The 20,555-nt window shown below is 38.3% G+C and overlaps 1 protein-coding gene across 2 annotated transcripts in view; it reads left to right on the top strand.

The window, feature by feature from the left end:
• Noc1 (Nucleolar complex protein 1) overlaps positions 1-17,347 on the top strand; it is a 197,057-nt gene extending 179,710 nt beyond the window's left edge. For both annotated transcript variants that reach the window (XM_070083842.1, XM_070083835.1), the window contains 2 exons: positions 1,369-1,510; positions 10,341-17,347. In XM_070083842.1, coding sequence (XP_069939943.1) covers positions 1,369-1,510; positions 10,341-10,531 — 333 coding nt within the window. In that variant the 3' untranslated portion in view covers positions 10,532-17,347. The remainder of the gene's footprint in view (positions 1-1,368; positions 1,511-10,340) is intronic.
• Positions 17,348-20,555: the final 3,208 nt, after the last annotated feature.

Raw genomic sequence — 20,555 nt, 5'->3', positions numbered from 1 at the left:
GAGGGGTTTAAAAGAGGGAAGAACATTAAAAAAGTTGGAGAGAATATGACGCTTAACTGCCATCCTATTGACTGGTCTTCTGCTAAAACTGTCTTCCCTACTTCCAATTTGAACAGTCGCCATCTAGTTGAATCCTCTCTAATACACAACTTTCCTTGTATGAACCTTAGCCCTGGCTTTGTCTCTGTAGATGCCTTCCTCTCCCACTACATTGTAAAATGCTCCAAACTTCAGAACACCCGTGACTTAACCTGATTCCTCATTTTTTCTTTTTCTTTTTCTTCTTCTTCCTCTTCCCCTTTCCTCTTTCCTTTTCTCCTCTGGGTTGTCTTTCTCTCTCCTGTCTCGTGTTTCTGTTCCTTCTTCATTTATTTCACCACTTCCCTTTCACGCACCTCTGTGCGCTTGCTCTCCCTCTGTGGGCATCTAGCTCTCTTGCAGTGCTCCCCTTCCTTTGTATTTGACTGGCTCGTCCTTTTTATTTCCCACTTCTACCACTACCACTACCTCTTCTTCTACTACTACTACAACTACTGATGAAATTGAGACACATGTGCGGCGTCTGGTTGTCTTTGTTGTGGACGTTTCGCCATCCAGTGGCTGGCTGGATGGCGAAACGTCTATGATGGGGATGCCCGGGTGTTGTGCATGTGTCTTGATTTCATCTTGTCGGTATTATATACAACTCTTGTACTACTACTACTACTACTACTACTACCACCACCTCTTCCTGCCTATATATAGCCATCCTGCTCCACCTCTGGTTAGTGTGACTTTGTCAATGGTCCAACTCGGACCGAAACGTCGTCGTAAGCTTCTCTCTTTTATGTGCGGGTTATTTGTGTATCGTTCCAGTCACGGTATTGTGCCTTTTTTGTTATTTATCCAAGATCATGTCATGATGGTCCAGCACTTGTAAGAGGCAGGAGCATACCTATGCAAATATGCACAAAAAGTTATGTTTAAGGGCAACAGTGGATTTTCAGACTTAAAAAGCAGATATAATGTTGAAGTAGCTTAGTGCTCAAGTAGTGAAGCTATATCTTACTTAGTATAGTATTTCAGAATTGAGATACTGCATTATTTAAATAATAGTGATAATGATCCAATGGTGGAACTTAGTTCTATAATAGTGCCAGTTATCTTTCTGAGGCAGATTTTTAATTCATGTTAGGAATTTGCCTGTCGGGACAAATACATAACAGAAGGAAGGATACGGTCACCTTTCTTTCTTACACCTCAGAACTTATTATTTTCATATTGTTTATGTTGAGGCTATAATACCCTGAATTCATCCTAATAAATATTTTTATATTTATGTTGAAGCTTTAATCACCCTGAGTTAATCGTAATTTTTTTTATAAACAGAAACGATCAAAGAAAAGAGAATCGGCGTCTCTGAGTTCAATGTCTGCCAGTGCTGAGAACTTTGCACACATGCTTGAAGAAAATGCAGATGTAATGATGAATCCCATAACAAACCAGTCATTGGCAAATAAAGACAAAGCACGTAAGTTTTTATTCCTGTGTTTATTTATAAACATTTATAGATAAATAAATCTAATATGATGGTACAGTAATAATAGAATTTCTCTCCTTACAATTGCACTGGTAGAGATGTGCATTAAACCTGAGAGCACAAAAGTAAATTTAATGCTTATTATTATGTACTTGTATTTTAAATGGATAAAAATAATCATCATTACCATTTTTGTACAGTGGGAAAGTGATAACTTGGAAAGTTATCACTTTCAAAGTGATAGCCAGCTTTTCTGTAGAGTTTTTTTGTCTTATTCATGTTAATTTGGACTTGGGGATGTCTAGATTAAAGAAAATTTTATATATAGCCTAAAACAGATTGTTTGAATCAGTCATGGCAAGATGCATTCTGGACTTATGCCCCATTTGACTTTAGTGACCATATAAACCTAGGGAAAATTTTCATGTAAAAAAAGATATTTATAAATACCTTCCATGAAGTATATCTTTAGCATATAAATTATATGATGTATAAGGTTATAAGGTAAAACATGAGTGTTTATCTTTGAGATTAATTTAAAATGTAACAAAATTCGTATTGCCTGGTGACATCAGGTATACAAATTTAACTCATTTCATCAATTACTCGCTAGTAATTATGTGCCTTAACAATCACCATCATGTAATTCATGTGTTAGATAAGATTATGAGGTGAAATACTGGCCTAAAACACTGAAGTTCCATGAAAAATTAGAGATTTTGGAATTTATGTATAAAGGTGTTAAGTACGGTGGACTCATAATTACGGTGGACTCATAATTCATAGGAGTTAAGTTCCTGAAATTGGCATTACTTATGAAATGTCAACTTATGCTGTGAATAATGTATGGGAAGAATAATGTTTCATTCTTAACACCTCACAAAGAGCTTGTTGATCTAGAAATGTGTCTTGTGGACATGTGGATGATATGGGCAGGTCTGTCCCATAGAACTATGGGACGGACCCTTTGAGGGACCGTCCCATAGTTCTATGGCCTGGGTCCAAGCCATAGTGCTACGCCATGAGCTCAGCTCACTCAGATAAGCTGTGAGCGGTAAATTTTGGCCTAAATGTGAGATCAGGTTTTTGGATTAAAACAGCAACTTTGTGGTGCATTTTCGTATGTTTTTTATGGTTGTACTTGTAATTTCTTGGTCTCATTTGATAAAATGTAAGATACAGTGGACCCTTGGTTATCAGCCGTAATCCATTCCAGAAGATCGGCCAAAAACCGAAATAATATTTGCCACAAGAATTAATGTACAGTGGACCCCCGGTTTTTGTAATTAATCTGTTCCAGAGAGAGTGACTGAATCTGACGAATTCCGAATTAATTTTCTCCTTAAGAAATAATGGAAATCCAATTAATCTGTTTAAGACACCCAAAAGTATTAACAAAAAAAATTTTCTACATGAAATATACATTTACCTACACAGAAAATAATGATACATGAAGAATAAAACAATAATAACATCACACTTACCTTTATTGAAGACATGGTGATGTATGGAAGATGGGAGGAAGGGAGAGGATGGAGGTGTTTACAATTGTTTGGAAGGGGAATCCCCTTCCATAAAGACTTCACATACCAAGTCCTTATCCTGGATTACTTCCCTTCTTTGTTTTTTAATGCCACTAGGACCAGCTTGAGAGTCACTGGATCCATGTCGCTCAAAAAAGTGTTCCAGAGAGGTCTGTTTCTGGCATATGTTAGGAATTGTGTTGGGAGACAGGACAAGATAGTCCTTCAATATGACACTAATATCAGCTCTATAGCTTTTTTTTTTTTTTTTCTCAACAAGTCGGCCATCTCTAACCAAGGCAGGATGACCCAATAAGAAAGAAAATCCGCAAAAAGAAAAATACTTTCATCATCATTCAGCACTTTCACCTCACTCTTACATAATCACTGTTTTTGCAGAGGCACCCACATACAACAGTTTAGAACCATATATAAAGATTATAACATATTCCTCTAAACTGCCAATATCCCAAACCGCTCCTTTAAAGTGCAGGCATTGTACTTCCCATTTTCAGTACTTAAGTCCGGCTCCATAAAAATAACCAGTTTCTCTGTTTTTTTTTTTTAACTAGTCGGCCGTCTCCCACCGAGGCAGGGTGACCCAAAAAGAAAGAAAATCCCCAAAAAGAAAATACTTTCATCATCATTCAACACTTTCACCTCACTCACACATAATCATTGTTTTTGCAGAGGTGCTCAGAACACAACAGCTTAGAAGCATATACATATAAAGATACATAACATATCCCTCCAAACTGCCAATATCCCGAACCCCTCTGAATCCCTTCACATTACCCTGCTCACACTCCAACAGCTCATCAGGTCCCAAAAACCATTCGTTTCCATTCACTCCTATCTAACACACACATGGATGCTTGCTGGAAGTCCAAGCCTCTCGCCCACAAAACCTCTTTTACCCCCTCCCTCCAACCTTTTCGAGGACGACCCCTACCCCGCCTTCCTTTCCCTACAGATTTATACGCTCTCCATGTCGTTCTACTTTGATCCATTCTCTCTAAATGACCAAACCACCTCAACAACCCCTCTTCAGCCCTCTCTAATACTTTTATTAACTCCACGCCTTCTAATTTCCACACACCAAATTTTCTGCATAATATTTACACCACACATTGCCCTTAGACAGGACATCTGCACTTCCTCCAGTCGCCTCCTCGCTGCAGTATTCACGACCCAAACTTCACACCCATATAAGAGAGTTGGTACCACTATACTTTCATACATTCCCTTCTTTGCCTCCTTAGATAATGTTTTTTTTTTCTCTACATATACCTCAACGCACCACTCGCCTTTTTTCCTTCATCAATTCTGTGGTTAACCTCATCCTTCATAAACCCATCTGCTGACATGTCAACTCCCAAACATTTGAAAACATTCACTTCTTCCATACTCCCTCTCTCCAATGTGATATCCAATTTTTCTTTATCTAAATCATTTGATACCTTCATCACCTTACTCTTATCTATGTTCACTTTCAACTTTCTACCTTTACACAATCCATTTAATATGACATAATAAACAATATTAATAACATAGAAACATGATATATACTCTAGAATGAATAAAATATGGCATTAAGAATGTCACGAGTGGTGGTGTGTTGTTTGTTGTTGGGTGTATAAGGGCCACTGAAAGATAAGCCTTACATAGTGTTGATGAAGGCGGCAGCAGAGGCAGCGGTGTTAGTCAGTAGCCCTATATACCTCCAACAACAATGGAGGAGTCAGTTTTGTGCTGTCCTTTTTCTGTCGATTAGTCACTTAACTTACTTGCTATACATTTTATCACTGGCTGGTGCTATAGCATTTATTGACTCCTGCTGCTTTAGTATCATATATATTGCAGAATCATTGAAAAAGGCACATTCTCCCCTCTCCCCCAAAGGGCTGGCAGGCACTAGAAGCTTTCTTTGGGCCTATGGTGGCTTATTTATTAGTTACAAGCAATATTTTGATGAAAAAATGTTACTTATTCTGAATATTACTTATTCCAATGGCGACTAAATCCGGGGGTCCACTGTATTACGAATTCCGATGACAACGTAATCCAAGGGTCCACTGTAAATCTAATTAATCCATTTCAGACACCTAAAAATATTAACCAAAAAATACATTTTTTACATACAGAAAACAATGAGAAATAAATATAAAGCACTAATTTTAATTTTAAATGAACATTACATACCTTTATTGAAGACTCTTGTTGGTGTATTGAAGAAGGCAGGAGGGGAGAGGGAGTTGGGAATCCTCAACTCCCTCTTCCTTCTGTGTAGTGTACCCCCCTGGGCTACACTAAACAGCCATATTATTACCATGTTCACTGAGTTTAATAATTTCTAACAACTACCTTTAGATGCCATCATAAACAAAGGGAGAAGTAATGAATAATTCATGCTGAGAATTGTAAGCAAACACATACGAAGGGCGGTTACTGAGCAAGACAGTTTTCTCTAATGCTGAATCAGAGAAAATGTAATGTTTACTCTCCACCCAACTCACCACTCGATATCATATAAGCATTGCTTGATATATGCTATGTAACGTGTTTCTTATACAGTGGGCCCTCAACCAGCGATATTAATCCGTTCCTGAGAGCTCATCGTTAATCGAAATAATCGTTAGTCAAGTTAATTTTCTCCATAAGAAATAATGGAAATCAAATTAATCTGTGCAAGACACCCCAAAGTATTGAAAAAAAAAAATTTACCACATGAAATATTAATTTTAATACACACAAACTGAAGAAGACATACACAGTTACATGACACTTACCTTTATTGAAGATCTGGTGATGATTGATGGGATGGGAGGAGGGGAGACCGTTGATCTTGTTAGTGTTTAGAAGGGGAATCCCCTTCCATTAGCACTTGAGGTAGCAAGTCTTTTTCTGGGGTTACTTCCCTTGTTCTTTTAATGCCACTAGGACCAGCTTCAGAGTCAGTGGACTTCTGTCGCACAACATATCTGTCCATAGAGGCCTGTACCTCCCGTTCCTTTATGACTTTCCTAAAGTGGTTCACAACATTGTCAGTGTAATAGTCACCAGCACGGATTGCAATAGCTGTGTTAGGGTGATTGTCATCAAAAAAGGTTTGCACTTTAAGCCACATTGCACACATTTCCTTAATCTTCGAAGTAGGCAACTTCTTCAATTTCTCTCTCCCCTCCTCCGAAGCAGTTTCCTCAAGTGTGGCCTCTTACTGTTGAAGATGATCTAGCAGCTCATCAGTGGTTTGTTCTTCATTGTCCTCCTCCACCAACTCTTCCACATCCTCCCCACTAACCTCACCAATATGAGCACTAGTTCCAGGCATTTTTTCCTGTTCACCTGGGTGTTAGTCAACTGTTGTGGGTCGCATCCTGGGGGACAAGATTAAGGACCCCCAATGGAAATAAGTTAGACAGTCCTCGATGATGCACTGACTTTCTTGGGTTATCCTGGGTGGCTAACCCTCCGGGGTTAATGGTTTCTCGGTAATTGTTTCACGTTAAGCCACACCAACAACACTCTCTCCACATCTTCGAGTAATACAGCTGATGGTGGTGCAGCAACAACAACAGCTGACTGTGGTGCAGCAGCAGCTGCACCTTTGGCAAGAACAGCTTCCTTGATTGCCGTTTTCTTACCCACAATAGTAGCGATGGTTGATTGGGGTTTATTATACAACCTGACCAGCTCAGAGACACGCACTCCACTTTCATACTTAGCAATGATCTCTTTCTTCATCTCCATAGTAATTCTCACCCTTTTTGTTGTAGGGTTGGCACTAGAAGCTTTCTTGGGGCCCATGGTGACTTATTTTGCAGGTGCAATCACTACAAAGGCTGTGATAATATGAAATGTTCCAGTTGTTGTATGTTTGGAAGTGACCTCGGTGGCTGGCTGGCTTGTAAACACTGGCACCCAAGGGACAAGTGAGGTGCGCTCAGGCCAAAGTGGACGCGTCTCGTACGGACCGAATAGCGCTGGTCGGGTTTTTAAGCGCTAGTTGAGGCAAAATTTTTGCGTTAAAATGTATCGCTAGTCAGATTTATCGTTAATCGATGCCATCGCTGGTTAAGGGTCCACTGTATAATTTTGAAGAAAATATCATAGATGGGTTAATGAAAATGTCTATACATTGTATTAACCTAAAATATGACAGTATGCCCAAGAGTGATTATGTATTATTAAACATACATCGCATATAAACATTGCATGTTTTATATACTGTGTAACATGTTTCATATATAATTTTGAGGAAAATATGATAGATTAACGAAAATGTCTATATTAACCTAAAATAAGATACGTATTTAATGTGCTCAAGAGCGATGTATTACCCGTCCAATATGGCCGCTCTCCGAAATAACGGCTGATAACCGGGATAGAATTTTGGCCAAAAAAGCAGGTGAAAACCGAATTGGTCAATATCCGGAACGATACACAAATAACCCGCACATAAAAGAGAGAAGCTTACGACGACGTTTCAGTCCGACTTGGACCATTGACAAAGTCACACTAACCAGAGGTGGAGCAGGACGGCTATATATAGGCAGGAAGAGGTGGTGGTAGTAGTAGTAGTAGTAGTAGTAGTACAAGAGTTGTATATAATACCAACAAGATGAAATTAAGACACATGCACAACACCCGGGCATCCCCATCATAGACGTTTCGCCATCCAGCCAGCCACTGGATGGCAAAACGTCCACAACAAAGACAACCAGACGCTGCACATGTGTCTTAATTTCATCAGTAGTTGTAGTAGTAGTAGAAGAAGAAGAGGTAGTAGTAGTGGTAGAAGTGGGAAATAAAAAGGACGAGCCAGTCAAATACAAAGGAAGGGGAGCACTGCAAGAGAGCTAGATGCCCACAGAGGGAGAGCAAGCGCACAGAGGTGCGTGAAAGGGAAGTGGTGAAGTAAATGAAGAAGGAACAGAAACACGAGACAGGAGAGAGAAAGACAACTCAGAGGAGAAAAGGAAAGAGGAAAGGGGAAGAGGAAGAAGAAGAAAAAGAAAAAGAAAAAATGAGGATTCAGGTTAAGTCACGGGTGTTCTGAAGTTTGGAGCATTTTACAATGTAGTGGGAGAGGAAGGCATCTACAGAGACGAAGCCAGGGCTAAGGTTCATACAAGGAAAGTTGTGTATTAGAGAGGATTCAACTAGACGGCGACTGTTCAAGTTGGAAGTAGGGAAGACAGTTTTAGCAGAAGACCAGTCAATAGGATGGCTATGATCTCTGACGTGACAGAAAAGAGCATTGTTAGTGTCGGCAAGCCTAACACTATTTTTGTGCTCCCTAAGTCTGTCAGAAAGAGATCGACCAGTTTCTCCGAAGTATTGAAGAGGACAGGAGGAGCAAGAAATAGAGTAGACACCAGGAACATCTGTAGAGGGAGGAGAGGTATGAACGAGATTAGTGCAAAGAGTGTTAGTCTGGCGGAAGGTAAGCTTGACGTCTAAGGGACGGAGAGAATTGTTGAGATTAGAAAGACCGGAAATGTAGGGAAGGCAGAGGATAGAAGAGTTCTCATGAGTAGAGAGTTTGGGAGAGAAGAAATTGCATTTAGCACGTGAGAGGGCAGAGTCTATGTTTCTGTTCCTTCTTCATTTATTTCACCACTTCCCTTTCACGCACCTCTGTGTGCTTGCTCTCCCTCTGTGGGTATCTAGCTCTCTTGCAGTGCTCCCCTTCCTTTGTATTTGACTGGCTCGTCCTTTTTATTTCCCACTTCTACCACTACCACTACTACTACCTCTTCTTCTTCTACTACTACTACAACTACTGATGAAATTAAGACACATGTGCGGCGTCTGGTTGACTTTGTTGTGGACGTTTCGCCATCCAGTGGCTGGCTGGATGGCGAAACGTCTATGATGGGGATGCCCGGGTGTTGTGCATGTGTCTTAATTTCATCTTGTCGGTATTATATACAACTCTTGTACTACTACTACTACTACTACTACCTCTTCCTGCCGATATATAGCCGTCCTGCTCCACCTCTGGTTAGTGTGACTTTGTCAATGGTCCAAGTCGGACCGAAACGTCGTCGTAAGCTTCTCTCTTTTATGTGCGGGTTATTTGTGTATCGTCCAGTCACGGTATTGTGCCTTTTTTGTTATTTAATATCCGGAACGGCTGATAACCGAGAGTCCACTGCATGTTGCAGAAATAGAGATGATTTTGATTGGTTTTGTACTGAAATTGGCTTGAAACTGAGCTCAAAGTAGCGGAAATGTTCGATTTTTGCCTATGTTCAAGAGTAAATAAATGATGTCACACGTCCAATACACATCAACTGGTGGGTCTAATATGCGTTCACAAATGCACTGATATTATTTATACAATTATTACAAAAGCACAAAACAGTAAATCTTCCATTTTTTGGTGTGAATAAAAATTCATTATGTGAATAAAAAAATAAAAATGAAATTAATTTGTATAGCCTGAAAACGTAACTAATGAACATAGGAAATGTTAGTTTAGTGCCAGGAATGCCTGCATTGTTTATTCTGGACCCTATTCTGAAATTGGAATATTTTGAACTTTGTGTTAAATTGGCCAAATTTCCAGTTTCCGATCATTTTATTGGATAGTTGAAACAAATGACTGGGTTTTTTCTTGTGCTCAATTGATAAAGTAGAAGTAATACTAGCAGAATAGCTAAGAATTTGGTCAACTGGAAAATTGTAATTGGCCTAAAATGGGTGTCAAAGTTGGGAAAATCGCAAGTACATAAATATCGCTGACACATCAAAATTTGCAAGAGTGCAACATCGTCAATTTTCTATCAAATTTTGTACTTTTGGTTTTATTACCTTCAGAAAACGATTCTCTTCCATTTAATAAGAAAAAAATAACTTTTTTTTTTTTTTTTTTTTTTAATTCTTGGACCCTGGCTGTCACTCTGAGATTTGGCCTCTGGACCCTGAAAGGGTTAAAGGGTGAGGTACCCATCATTGAAGGGGCATTTGTGAAACTCATTCTCCCTGGGTTATTTTTAATAATGACAATTAACAAATTTCATTTAAAGTATCCTAATGGAGTTTACTTTATGCTTCCATACTTTTCACATTAGTCTCTTTGGAACTGCACTCATGTAATTCATTGTCTATTTTTATTTTTTCATTTACAATTTATGGATAATTCTTCAGGAATGCCTCTGATTTGATTTTAGACTTGAAACAACCTTATGCTGGGGTGATGTGTAGAGTGTCTTAGGATTTTGTTTTGTTTCAGCACAGGTAAACACATAAAACTTTCACTGAATTCAGAATTTACGATTGAACTTTTACAGATGCAAAGCAACTTCTTTGGGAGGTGAACCGTAACCAGAGTTTGAAAGGAGGTAATTGGCATAAGAAGAAACAACGAAGTAAACGAATTCCCAGCCAGCATAGTAAAAGATTCACAAGTGACAAAGACAGATGTCATTTTAAAACTAAAAGAGGTAGATCACAGAAATTCAAGAGAGGAAAGATACATTGAAATCTTTATTATATTTATAGTGTCTCACCAAAGCAGTATGACAAAGAAGAAAACATGTTCACTTTCACCCCAGCCGTCTATAAAGAAAAGTACTCTACAGTTATTTTGATCCAGTGATACTCTAATAGACTGACTGCAAAACCAAATTTCTTGAAATTTCCATGCCCTCCTTCCATCCCTTCCTCTAACATTATCTGCATTTTCAATTCACCCTGAATTCATACAATCTTCTTAATCACCATATCTTGTTTTATCCTTTCTTAAGGACTATGCCATCTTAACTTATTTCTAATTTTTTCATTTCTTATTCTCTTCATATTAACACAACAAACACATTGATCTCAGTCATGACATTTCCCTGAAAAGAAACTCATTGATGCCAATGAACAGGCATTGGATTCAAGGAATATGATCTGCCCTTCCCTTACCTGGAATGAACCTGAATGCCTTCCCTTCCATCAGGTGCTGTATGACCCTTATAGGTTTAGCACTCCCCATGAATGTAATAATAATAATAATAATAGACATGGCATTTTTATTACCTCTCCCTTTTTGCAACATTCAAAAACCATGCTTCACACCCATACCAAAAACATCAACACCACTATAATCTTGTACATTCTTCCTTATTTTAACAACCATTGACAGATTTCTTTCCACAGATTCGTCAATGATCCTGAAACTTTACTCATGTCTGTTGTGATTTATCTTACCCCTGTCCTAATCCCACCCATTCCTGCTGTTATTCTGATCTTCATATTTTGCTCCCTTTTGGCACTTTCTGTATATGTTTTATCAAATGCATGTTAGATGAGGAGGTGGAGTTACTGGAAAGATGAGTTAATAGTTTAGGAGTTAAATGTTGATGATGAAGGGAAAGTAGTAATTTCAAGCATTAGACAGGGAGGAATAAGATCTGGTTGGAGGAAAGAAGAGCCAGAGGTGAGTACAAAGCAAATGCTTGAGACAGTAAGAAGAATGAAAGGGAATAAAGCAGCTAAGCCAGATTAAGATTAAGACTGAGATACTAAAAGCAGGTTGGGATACAGTTTTGAAGTGGTTGTTGTATCTGTTCAGTATATGTATGAAAGTAAAGAAGCTACCTGTATAATTCCTTTGTATGAGGTAAAAGAGGGATAACTAAGAGTAAAAAGCATAGGGAAATAAATCTGCTGAGCAAACTAGAATTAAGAAAAAAAAACAGAAAGCAGGGTTACAAAGAAACAAAATGGTTTTAAGAATGGATGTGAATGTGTTATTCAAGTGTTTGTATTAAAGCATATAACTGAGCAAGACTTAATGAGTGTAGCTAGCTGTTTGTTGCTTTTATATATTTAGAATGCATATAATAGATTGGCATAGTGCTTTTGGGAAACTCTTAAGAAAAGTTGCATAGGTTGTTGGAGTTTGTGGTTTGTAAAAGAAACAGTTGAAAGAACATATAAGAGAGCAAGGTTATCAGAGTAAGAGGTCAAGACAATGAAAGACTGACTGTCACAAAGGGAAGGTGTATAGAGAAAGTGAATTTGTTTAGATCACTATTTGAAAGTGGATGTGCTAGCAGATGGGTTTGTGAAAGATGAGGTGAATTGTAGAACAGATAAGAGTTAAAACAGTAGCTAGAATATTGAGGAGTCAGAAAAGAAAGACTTTTCACTAAATGCAACAATGGGAATATATCATGAGTAAAATGGTGCCAACACTTTTTGTATAGGTGAAGCATGGGCTTTTGAATGTTGTAGCAAGGAGGAGGAGGTTTTAGGCTGTGGAGATGTCATTAATAAGGTAAATATGTGGTGTGAATATTTTGCAGAGAATGAGATCAGAAATTAAATAATAGTGTGGCAGTATGAAAGGTGTAATTCAGGAAGCTGAGGAGGGTGTTTATGAAATGGTTTGACCAGGTAGTAAAGATGGAGCAAGTTAGATTGACCAGGGGGTGTATAAATCAGGGGTGGATGGATGTTGTAGGGAACTTCCCAGGGAAGGATGTGGAAAGGTTTCAAGACATAGAGGCTCAAGCATTCATCAGGTATGTGTGAGCATGTTGGATTGGATTGCATGATAGCAGTTGGTTTTTAATGTCTAATATGCTGAATTCTGGAGGTGGGTATTACAGTGCCTGTACCATGAAGGATGGGTGTGAATAATAGTTCTGTGAATCATTTTAATTTTATTGTACCTGCATTCGTTGAGTGATAAGAAGGAAATGAGTGATGGTAAATGTATTTTCTCTCATTGGGTCATTATGTATTGGTGAGAAACAGGCATTGGATTCAGTAGCAAAATACAGTGGACCCCCGCCTTACAGTATTAACTCATTCCAGAAGTCTGTTCGGGTGCCATTACCAAACGAATTTGTTCCCATAAGGAATATTGTAAATTAGATTAGTCCATTTCAGACCCCCAAAAATACACGTACAATAGCACTTACAAAAATACACTTACATAATTGTTCGAGTTGGGAGCTGATCGTAAGGCAGGGGTCCATTGTATTGTGTGTGTGTATACATATATAGTACAGTTTACAGTATATATTTTTATGTCTAAATTTTAATTAGGTTGCAAATGACATAGTCTTTTGTATACCAGCTGCAATTTTCCCTGCAAAATTTTCTCTTAGTTGTCGTACTTTTCTTTTTTTTATCTTATTGGTCATCTCCCACCAAGGCATAGTACTACTCAAAGAAGAAAACACATTTACCATCATTTATTCAGCTGCTGTCTTTCCACAAGTGTGCTGACATCATGATTCAAATTACCTTCTGACCACATCATCTCCACCCCTTCTTCAGAGTACAAGCACTGCCCTTCCCACCTCCAGGACTCAAGTCTGGCTAACCCATTTCCCCTGAATCCATTCATAAAAGTTACCTTGTAATAATATTGGTAGAATTACTGATAATATGTTAGGTAAAAGAGCAAATGTGCAGGTAATGAGATATTTTAGTGGGGCAACATTTCACTCCCCAAGAACTTTGTCAAACAATAAAATATCTTATTAGTTGCACATGTTTCCTTTTACTTAATAAAGTTACTCTACTCACACTCCATCAGAACATCCATTAAAAACCACTTGTCTCAGTTCACTCTTTTCTAACATACTCAAGCCCTTAAAACTCAAAAGCATCGTTTACTTCCTTCCTCTATCCATTACTGTGATTACCCTTACCAATCCTACCTTTTGCCCCAGATTTATGCACCCTCCTTGTTGAGTCAACCTATCCCTCTTCATCCTCTATACATGCCCAAACTGCCTCAACAACCCCTCCTTAGCCTTCTTAAAGTATCCTTTAATGACCCCCACATTGCAGTTTAATTTCTATGCTCCAAATTCTCTGCATAATTATTCACACCACACAATGCTTTCAGATGTGACATCTTGACTTCCTTTAACCTCCTCCTCACTTCAGGGTTCAAAATACATTCCTTTTCTTGCCACCATAGATAAACCTTTTTTCTCTCCATAGATGCTCCAACACTTGTCTTACCAACCTGTTCAAATTATAAACAAAATAGTGAAGAGTGGGTTGGGTGGCTTGCATTTTCGTAGACTGCAAGAAGGTATTTGATACAATACCCCACATGACACTGGAGCAAAAATTTGATGTGCTGGCAGGAATAATGGAATGTACCCTGGTAGACTAAAGAATACCTCAGAAGAAGGAGGCATAGAGTTATTGTTTGGGAAATAACATCAGAATGAGGAAGTGTAACAACAAGTTGAAACATGGATCAGTGTAAGGTCAGTACTGTTTCTGGTTTATGTGAATGATGTCTCAGATGGGATCGAGTCATATGTATTCCTGTTTGCCAATGATATAAAACTAGTGAGAATAAAAACAGACAAGAATAGGGAAAGGCTGCAGAAAAATGCAGACAAACTGCAAGATTGATCAGATAAGTTGTTGCTCGAATTCAGCCCCAGCAAATGCAGTGTCATGGAGGTCAGGAAAGGGGACGAGACTGGACACAGTGTATAGTTTCAGGAGGACAGAGGTTGCAGACATCAATCAGAGAGAAAGACCTAAGGATGAGCATAGTGCCTAGTATTTTGCTAGACGTTTACTTTAACTAAATAACCTCTGCAGCCAGTGATTGCATGGTAAATCGGAGAGTGGCCTTTAGAAATTTCAACAGTCTTTCTGGCCACTTTATGCTACATATGTCAAGCCTAGTTTGGAGTACACAGCACCAGTATGGAACCCATCTGAGGAAACTTGCTAAGAAACTAGATGAAGTTTAGAAGTACACAACAAGGCTTGTTCCTGAATAAAGAGACATTGAGTTCTGAGTAAAGGTTAATGGAACTTAATCGAAACATTTGAGGATAGAAGAACCAGGGGAGATATGATAACATACAATATACTCAAGGAAAATTGTTAGGGTAGATAAGGACAAACTACTTAAAAGGCAAGAAATAGAAACTCAGGGACACAGCTGGAAGTTAAAGACACAGATGGACCACAGGGATTTCAAGAAGTATTTCTTTAGTCTAAGGGTATTCAGAAAGTAGAATAATCTCGGGGGAGAAGTGGTGGAGGCAGGCTCCATACATAGCTTGAAGAGCAGGTACAGTAAGACCCATGAGGCTAGGATGAAATGAATCTGGTAGGCAGCAATTTGCAAGGTGATACCAGGAGTTAAGACTCAGCCCCTGCAGCTACATATAGGTGAGTGCACCATCCACCTTTTTGACATCATCTGTTCCATGGTTCACCTTATTATTCATATATCAATCTCCTGATATGTCCACTCCCAAATATCTAAATTAATCCACTTTTCCCATACTCCCAATCTGATATTCAGTCTATCATTTTTTAGACCTTTTATTACCCCTCATCACCTTATTCTTTTCTGTACACAGAAATTGCCTGCTGTATGAAGTCTTAGTTCAAGAAAAAAAAATTAAAGGTGTGGAATAAAATAACTAGTTCATTGCAAGTATGCATGATTCAGTTTTGCAAGTTTCTAACGTGAAATTTGGTTGCTGGGTTGAAAGTGGCATGCGGCTCATATTCTATTCAAGTTGATCTGTGGTGCAAACTTGCTTCCTTTGAAGCAAGTGGTAGCCAAGTAAGAGAGTTACAAAACACTATTGCTCCTTTTGTTAGCTATACAGCCTCTCCTAACTTAACGGTGGAGTTCTGTTCCGAAGACCATGTTGGTAAACAAATTCGTCGCTAAGCAAGGAGCATACTATAATAGTAGTGGGTTTGTGTCAGCCATCTTTGATATTATTTTAATGTCACCTTCGCACAATTTATAACATTTCTGGTATATTTTTAAATGTTTATAATGCAGTGTACTGTATGTTGTAATAAACAGAATAGAGGAAATCAGCTCTAATATACATTATTTAGGTTTGCATACTGGTCAGAGCCCATCATAAGTCTGAGTCGTCAGTAAACAAGTACGTCGCTAAGTGAGGAGAGGCTGTAATGTTAGTATTCATTCCATGCCATCAAAAATTAGTTGCACTAAATCAGTGAGGGATGAAGGATTCAGTGATGTGAGGGCCAAGAGGAAAATCATTATTTCAGAAATTTAATTTTATTTTCTACCTTTGTAACATACTTATGCTAAGCAGGTCGTTAAGAAAATGTAATTTGTTACTGTATATGAAAATATACTAAACTTCTGCATACATTCTGTATATACTCATCTTTCCTGTGTTTCTTTATAGTTTTTATTCCTTTAGTGTTTTTGTACCAATTTAATAAGTCTAGCCTGAGAACACGCCACTGGGGTGATGATCCTCATAACCTGTAACATCTTAAGAGATGATGACGTGTTTATAGTACCTGCACATAATTTTATCACTATTTTGTTTTAATCTTATTTTTATGCATATTTCTTTTTATCATTTTCATAAAAGCAGATGTTTATAATATCTCTTTGTTGTTCATTTCCATTATTATTACAGTGGAACCTCAGCATGCAACCTTAATTCATTCCAGAAGGCTGTTCGAGTGCCGCTCCATTTGAGTATCGAACAAGTTCTTCCCAACCAATTTTCTGTTTCGTTGTAGGCCCCATGGTGACTTATTTATACAAATAATACAAAAAACACCAAAAAATGTGAAGAAACACGAAATAGTTCACAGTGAAGTTCTGGCAGGTTGTATTTGCTCGAATGCTGAGCTTTGTTCGAGAAGGGAGCTGGTCGTATACTAAGGTTCCACTGTACTATATGTTTTTTGGTAAATATAAAATACAGTATCTTACATATAACATTTTTTAGCTTTATGTCCTGTTGACTACACAAGTACACAAGGGTAGACACTAGCTTAGTGAATACTTCAGTCCCCAAAATAGTGATTTGAATAAACTCAATGTATACCTCTTACACAATATACCTTATTGATCTAGAATTTTTTTATAAGTACTGTATTGTACTGCTGTCATAAGTTTACTGGTGTAATAAATTCACATGTTCATTTGTTACTTAGTCATCTTTAGGTACTGAAAAAAGGATGCACTTGTGTACATCCTCCACAAGCACATCTTGTCTCGTCTTAGTGCTTACATTCTCACTAGCAACCAGAAAGTTTAAAAAAATATATATATTTTTTTTTTAATTATTAATTATTCTGAATAATCTTTAATCTGATTATCTTATTTTTCTGAAAATTCTTCTTCCACAGTTCAGAGCCATCATTAATATAATGATAAAATAAATGATAATTTTTAAATATATGGCTAGAATGTTTGATATGTATAGCATAACTTTTAGGTGTATCAAATGAAATTACATATACTGTACTCCATATTGTCTTATTACTGATAACTATACAATAAACTTATGTTTTCTTGTATTATTTTTCATTATCCTAATATGTACTTATCATGAAAGAGTTTGCAAAGGCTGAGCTCCATCTCCACTGATATGATCTTGTTCTCACACTTAAATTAATCAATTAGAAGATGTGTATTTTATCACTCCCCTCAAGGAAGGTCTCTTTATGCTAATGAAGGAATCTTGATCCAAAAAATTAGACCTGGTCTCTTGGATTGAACCTGATTACCACTCATTCCCCCAGGTGCTGTATGAACCTTATGAGTTTAGCGCACTTCCTTTTTTTTTTTTTTTTTGTAATCTCTATGGCTATCTTGTGCCAAGACAGGATGAAACAAAGAAGGTAACACATTCACCATCATTCATTCAATCATCATCTCTCCAGAAGTGTGCTGACATCACAATCAGATTACCCTCTGAATGCAACATCCCCACCCCTATTTCAGAATACAGGCACTGTACTTCTCAACTTCAGAACTCATGTCTGACTACTGTTTTCCTGAACCTCTTCATAAACATTACCTTGCTTACATTCCAACAACACATTCATTACAAGCTCAGCTGTCTCCATTCACTCCTATCTAACACACTCGCAGATGTGATAAATGGTTTAAAACTGACAGGTTGAAGATTGAGACACTTATACAACATGTATACCTAGTTAAAACTGTTACATGAGTCACCGCCTCCCTGACTACACGACTTCATTAACACCGTTATGTGACTCACTGCCTCCCTGGCAATGCAACGTCACAAGTCCCTTTGAACCACCATGCCCCTGGGCAGTGGTCAGCGAGTCAGTCAAGTTCAAGAGGTAAAGCAGACACAGGCAGGCTCTGGTTTCCCTATAGAATCACCTAATTACATTCATTCAAGACAATCCAACATGTGTGTTAATTACTCCAAATCCTTCACCAAACCCCCACAACAATTACGCAGCTCATTTCTGGTCTCCATGTTACAGAATAGATATAAATTCATTAGAAAACATTCAGCGCACAATGACAAAATTAACACATAGCATTAGAAACCTTTCATTTGAAGAAAGATTGAAGTTCCTTAAATTATATTCACTTGTAAGACAAAGACTGAGGGAACACATGATCGAATTGTATAAGTGGAAGATAGGTACGTATTAACAAAGGGGATATAAATAAGGTCTTGAGGCTATCCCATCATGAGAGAACCCACAATAATGGATTCAAATTAGATGTTTAGATTTAGAAAGGATATAGGAAAGTACTGGTTTGGAAATAGGGTAACTGATGAGTGGAACAATGTGCCTAGTAGGGTTGGAAATATAAACACATAAGCAGTACAATGTGATCCTTTATTGACAACATTTTGCCCACACAGTGGGCTTTATCAAGTCGCAAACAGATCTACCTGGGTAGAAGTTACATGAGTATTTATAAGAACATAAGGATGGAGGAACACTGCAGAAGGCCTACTGGCCTATACAAGGCAGGTCCTTATCAAAACCACCCCTACCCTAAACTACCCAAGAATTTATGAGTATAGAAAGTAGGCAGGAGCAGTAGAGATGTGAAGACGATGTAATCAGTCCATCGCCCTTGAAGACATAGATTTAAGGTTGTCAGTCCCTCAACCTGGAGAATTCTGTTTCGTAGTCTGAAACAGTGTGAAGATCAAGCAACAGTATGGACACTTATATACTGTCGGAAGGACAGGTGTATAGTAGAAGAAAGAATGTAATCACTGAGAGGTCACGTCCCTCTCAGATCCAACCATTCTCACTAGAAAAAGCTGTCCAAGGTGTTTTCTCTTCTGTACCCAGATGCCATTGTGTTGCAGTGTCTGACAGAGTGAATATCAAAATGGTATACAATACCTGTCAGTATTTTATACCATTCTGATACTATTCACACATAAAGGGCACAAAGATCTGGTATTCATTGCCCGAACCAGCAAAAAGTCCCCTGCCTGCCAATCAATTTAGGACTCTAATTAAAATTCATCTCATCTCTCAAACTTAACTATACCAACACTATACTATGCCTGAAATCATTTTGAAACTACTCAAGACCACTAAATCAATCTAAATTATTAATACACTTAAAATTGTATTGCTGCAATATTGTAGACTGTACTAATTGTAATACTTTTGTTTTTTGCTACCTCTACTATAAATCTTACTACTAATAAAATTTTTGGCTCTCTCTCCTTTTTTATAATAACATAAGATAATGAATAATTAAAATTTACCCCCCCCCCCATAACCGAAGTCTAGTTTTAAGCAGTGTGTAAGCATTGGGAAATGTGTAGGCATGCTAGTGGCTCTCTTTATAATAATAATAACTATTTCTACATGTACAAGGTATACAGGTCTAGTTGACATCAATGACATACGACCGTATAGAAAGCCACTTGTTATGCAGAGTTTTGGGAAAATTAGGTCAATTTTGTCCCAGGGCTCTGGTGGCCTGGTGGTTAACGCTCTCGCTTCACACGGTGAGGGCCTGGGTTCGATTCCCAGCCAGAGTAGAAACATTGGACGTGTTTCTTTCCACCTGTTGTCTATGTTCCCCATCAGTAAAATGGGTACCTGGGTGTTAGTCGACTGGTGTGGGTCACATCCTGGGACACTGACCTAAGGAGGCCTGGTCACAGACCAGGCCACGGGGGCGTTGACCCCCGGAACTCTCTCCAGATAAACTCTCCAGATAAACACCAGTCAAGTAACACCCAGGTACTCATTTTACTGATGGTTGAACAGGGACAGCAGGTGTCTTATGGAAACACGTCCTAATGTTTTCCAGCCATACCGGAGATCGACCTCCAGACCTCAGCGTGGTAGCTGAGTGCGCTGGCAGTCGAGCTACGGGACACATTTTATGACATGTAAATCACACATTGTATACTATGCAAAAAAAAAAATGAATTTGAATTTGAATCTGAATATACAAGATATTCAGAGCTATTGATAAGGTAGACAGGGATAGTCTGTTTGAGAGGCGGGAAACAGGCACTTGGGATGTTAGCCATCGATTACAGGCATAAGTCTCATAAGGCATGTGAAGATGACGAATAAGGGAGGTGGAGACGGGGATTCAGAGATGTGTTGTCGGTGACAGTGGAAGATGTATAGAAGCAGAGTGAAGTGATCAATACCTCAGCCATGAAGGGAAGTGTTCAGTCCCACAGTCTTGATATCTCTGCAGCAGATGTTGGAATTCTAATTCTTCCCTAACCTATTGGCATAAT

The sequence above is a fragment of the Cherax quadricarinatus genome, chromosome 1 (assembly GCF_038502225.1).
Source record: "Cherax quadricarinatus isolate ZL_2023a chromosome 1, ASM3850222v1, whole genome shotgun sequence".
NCBI lineage: Eukaryota > Metazoa > Arthropoda > Malacostraca > Decapoda > Parastacidae > Cherax > Cherax quadricarinatus.
Note: the sequence above shows the minus strand (reverse complement) of the source record. Positions and strands in the feature narration are given on the sequence as shown.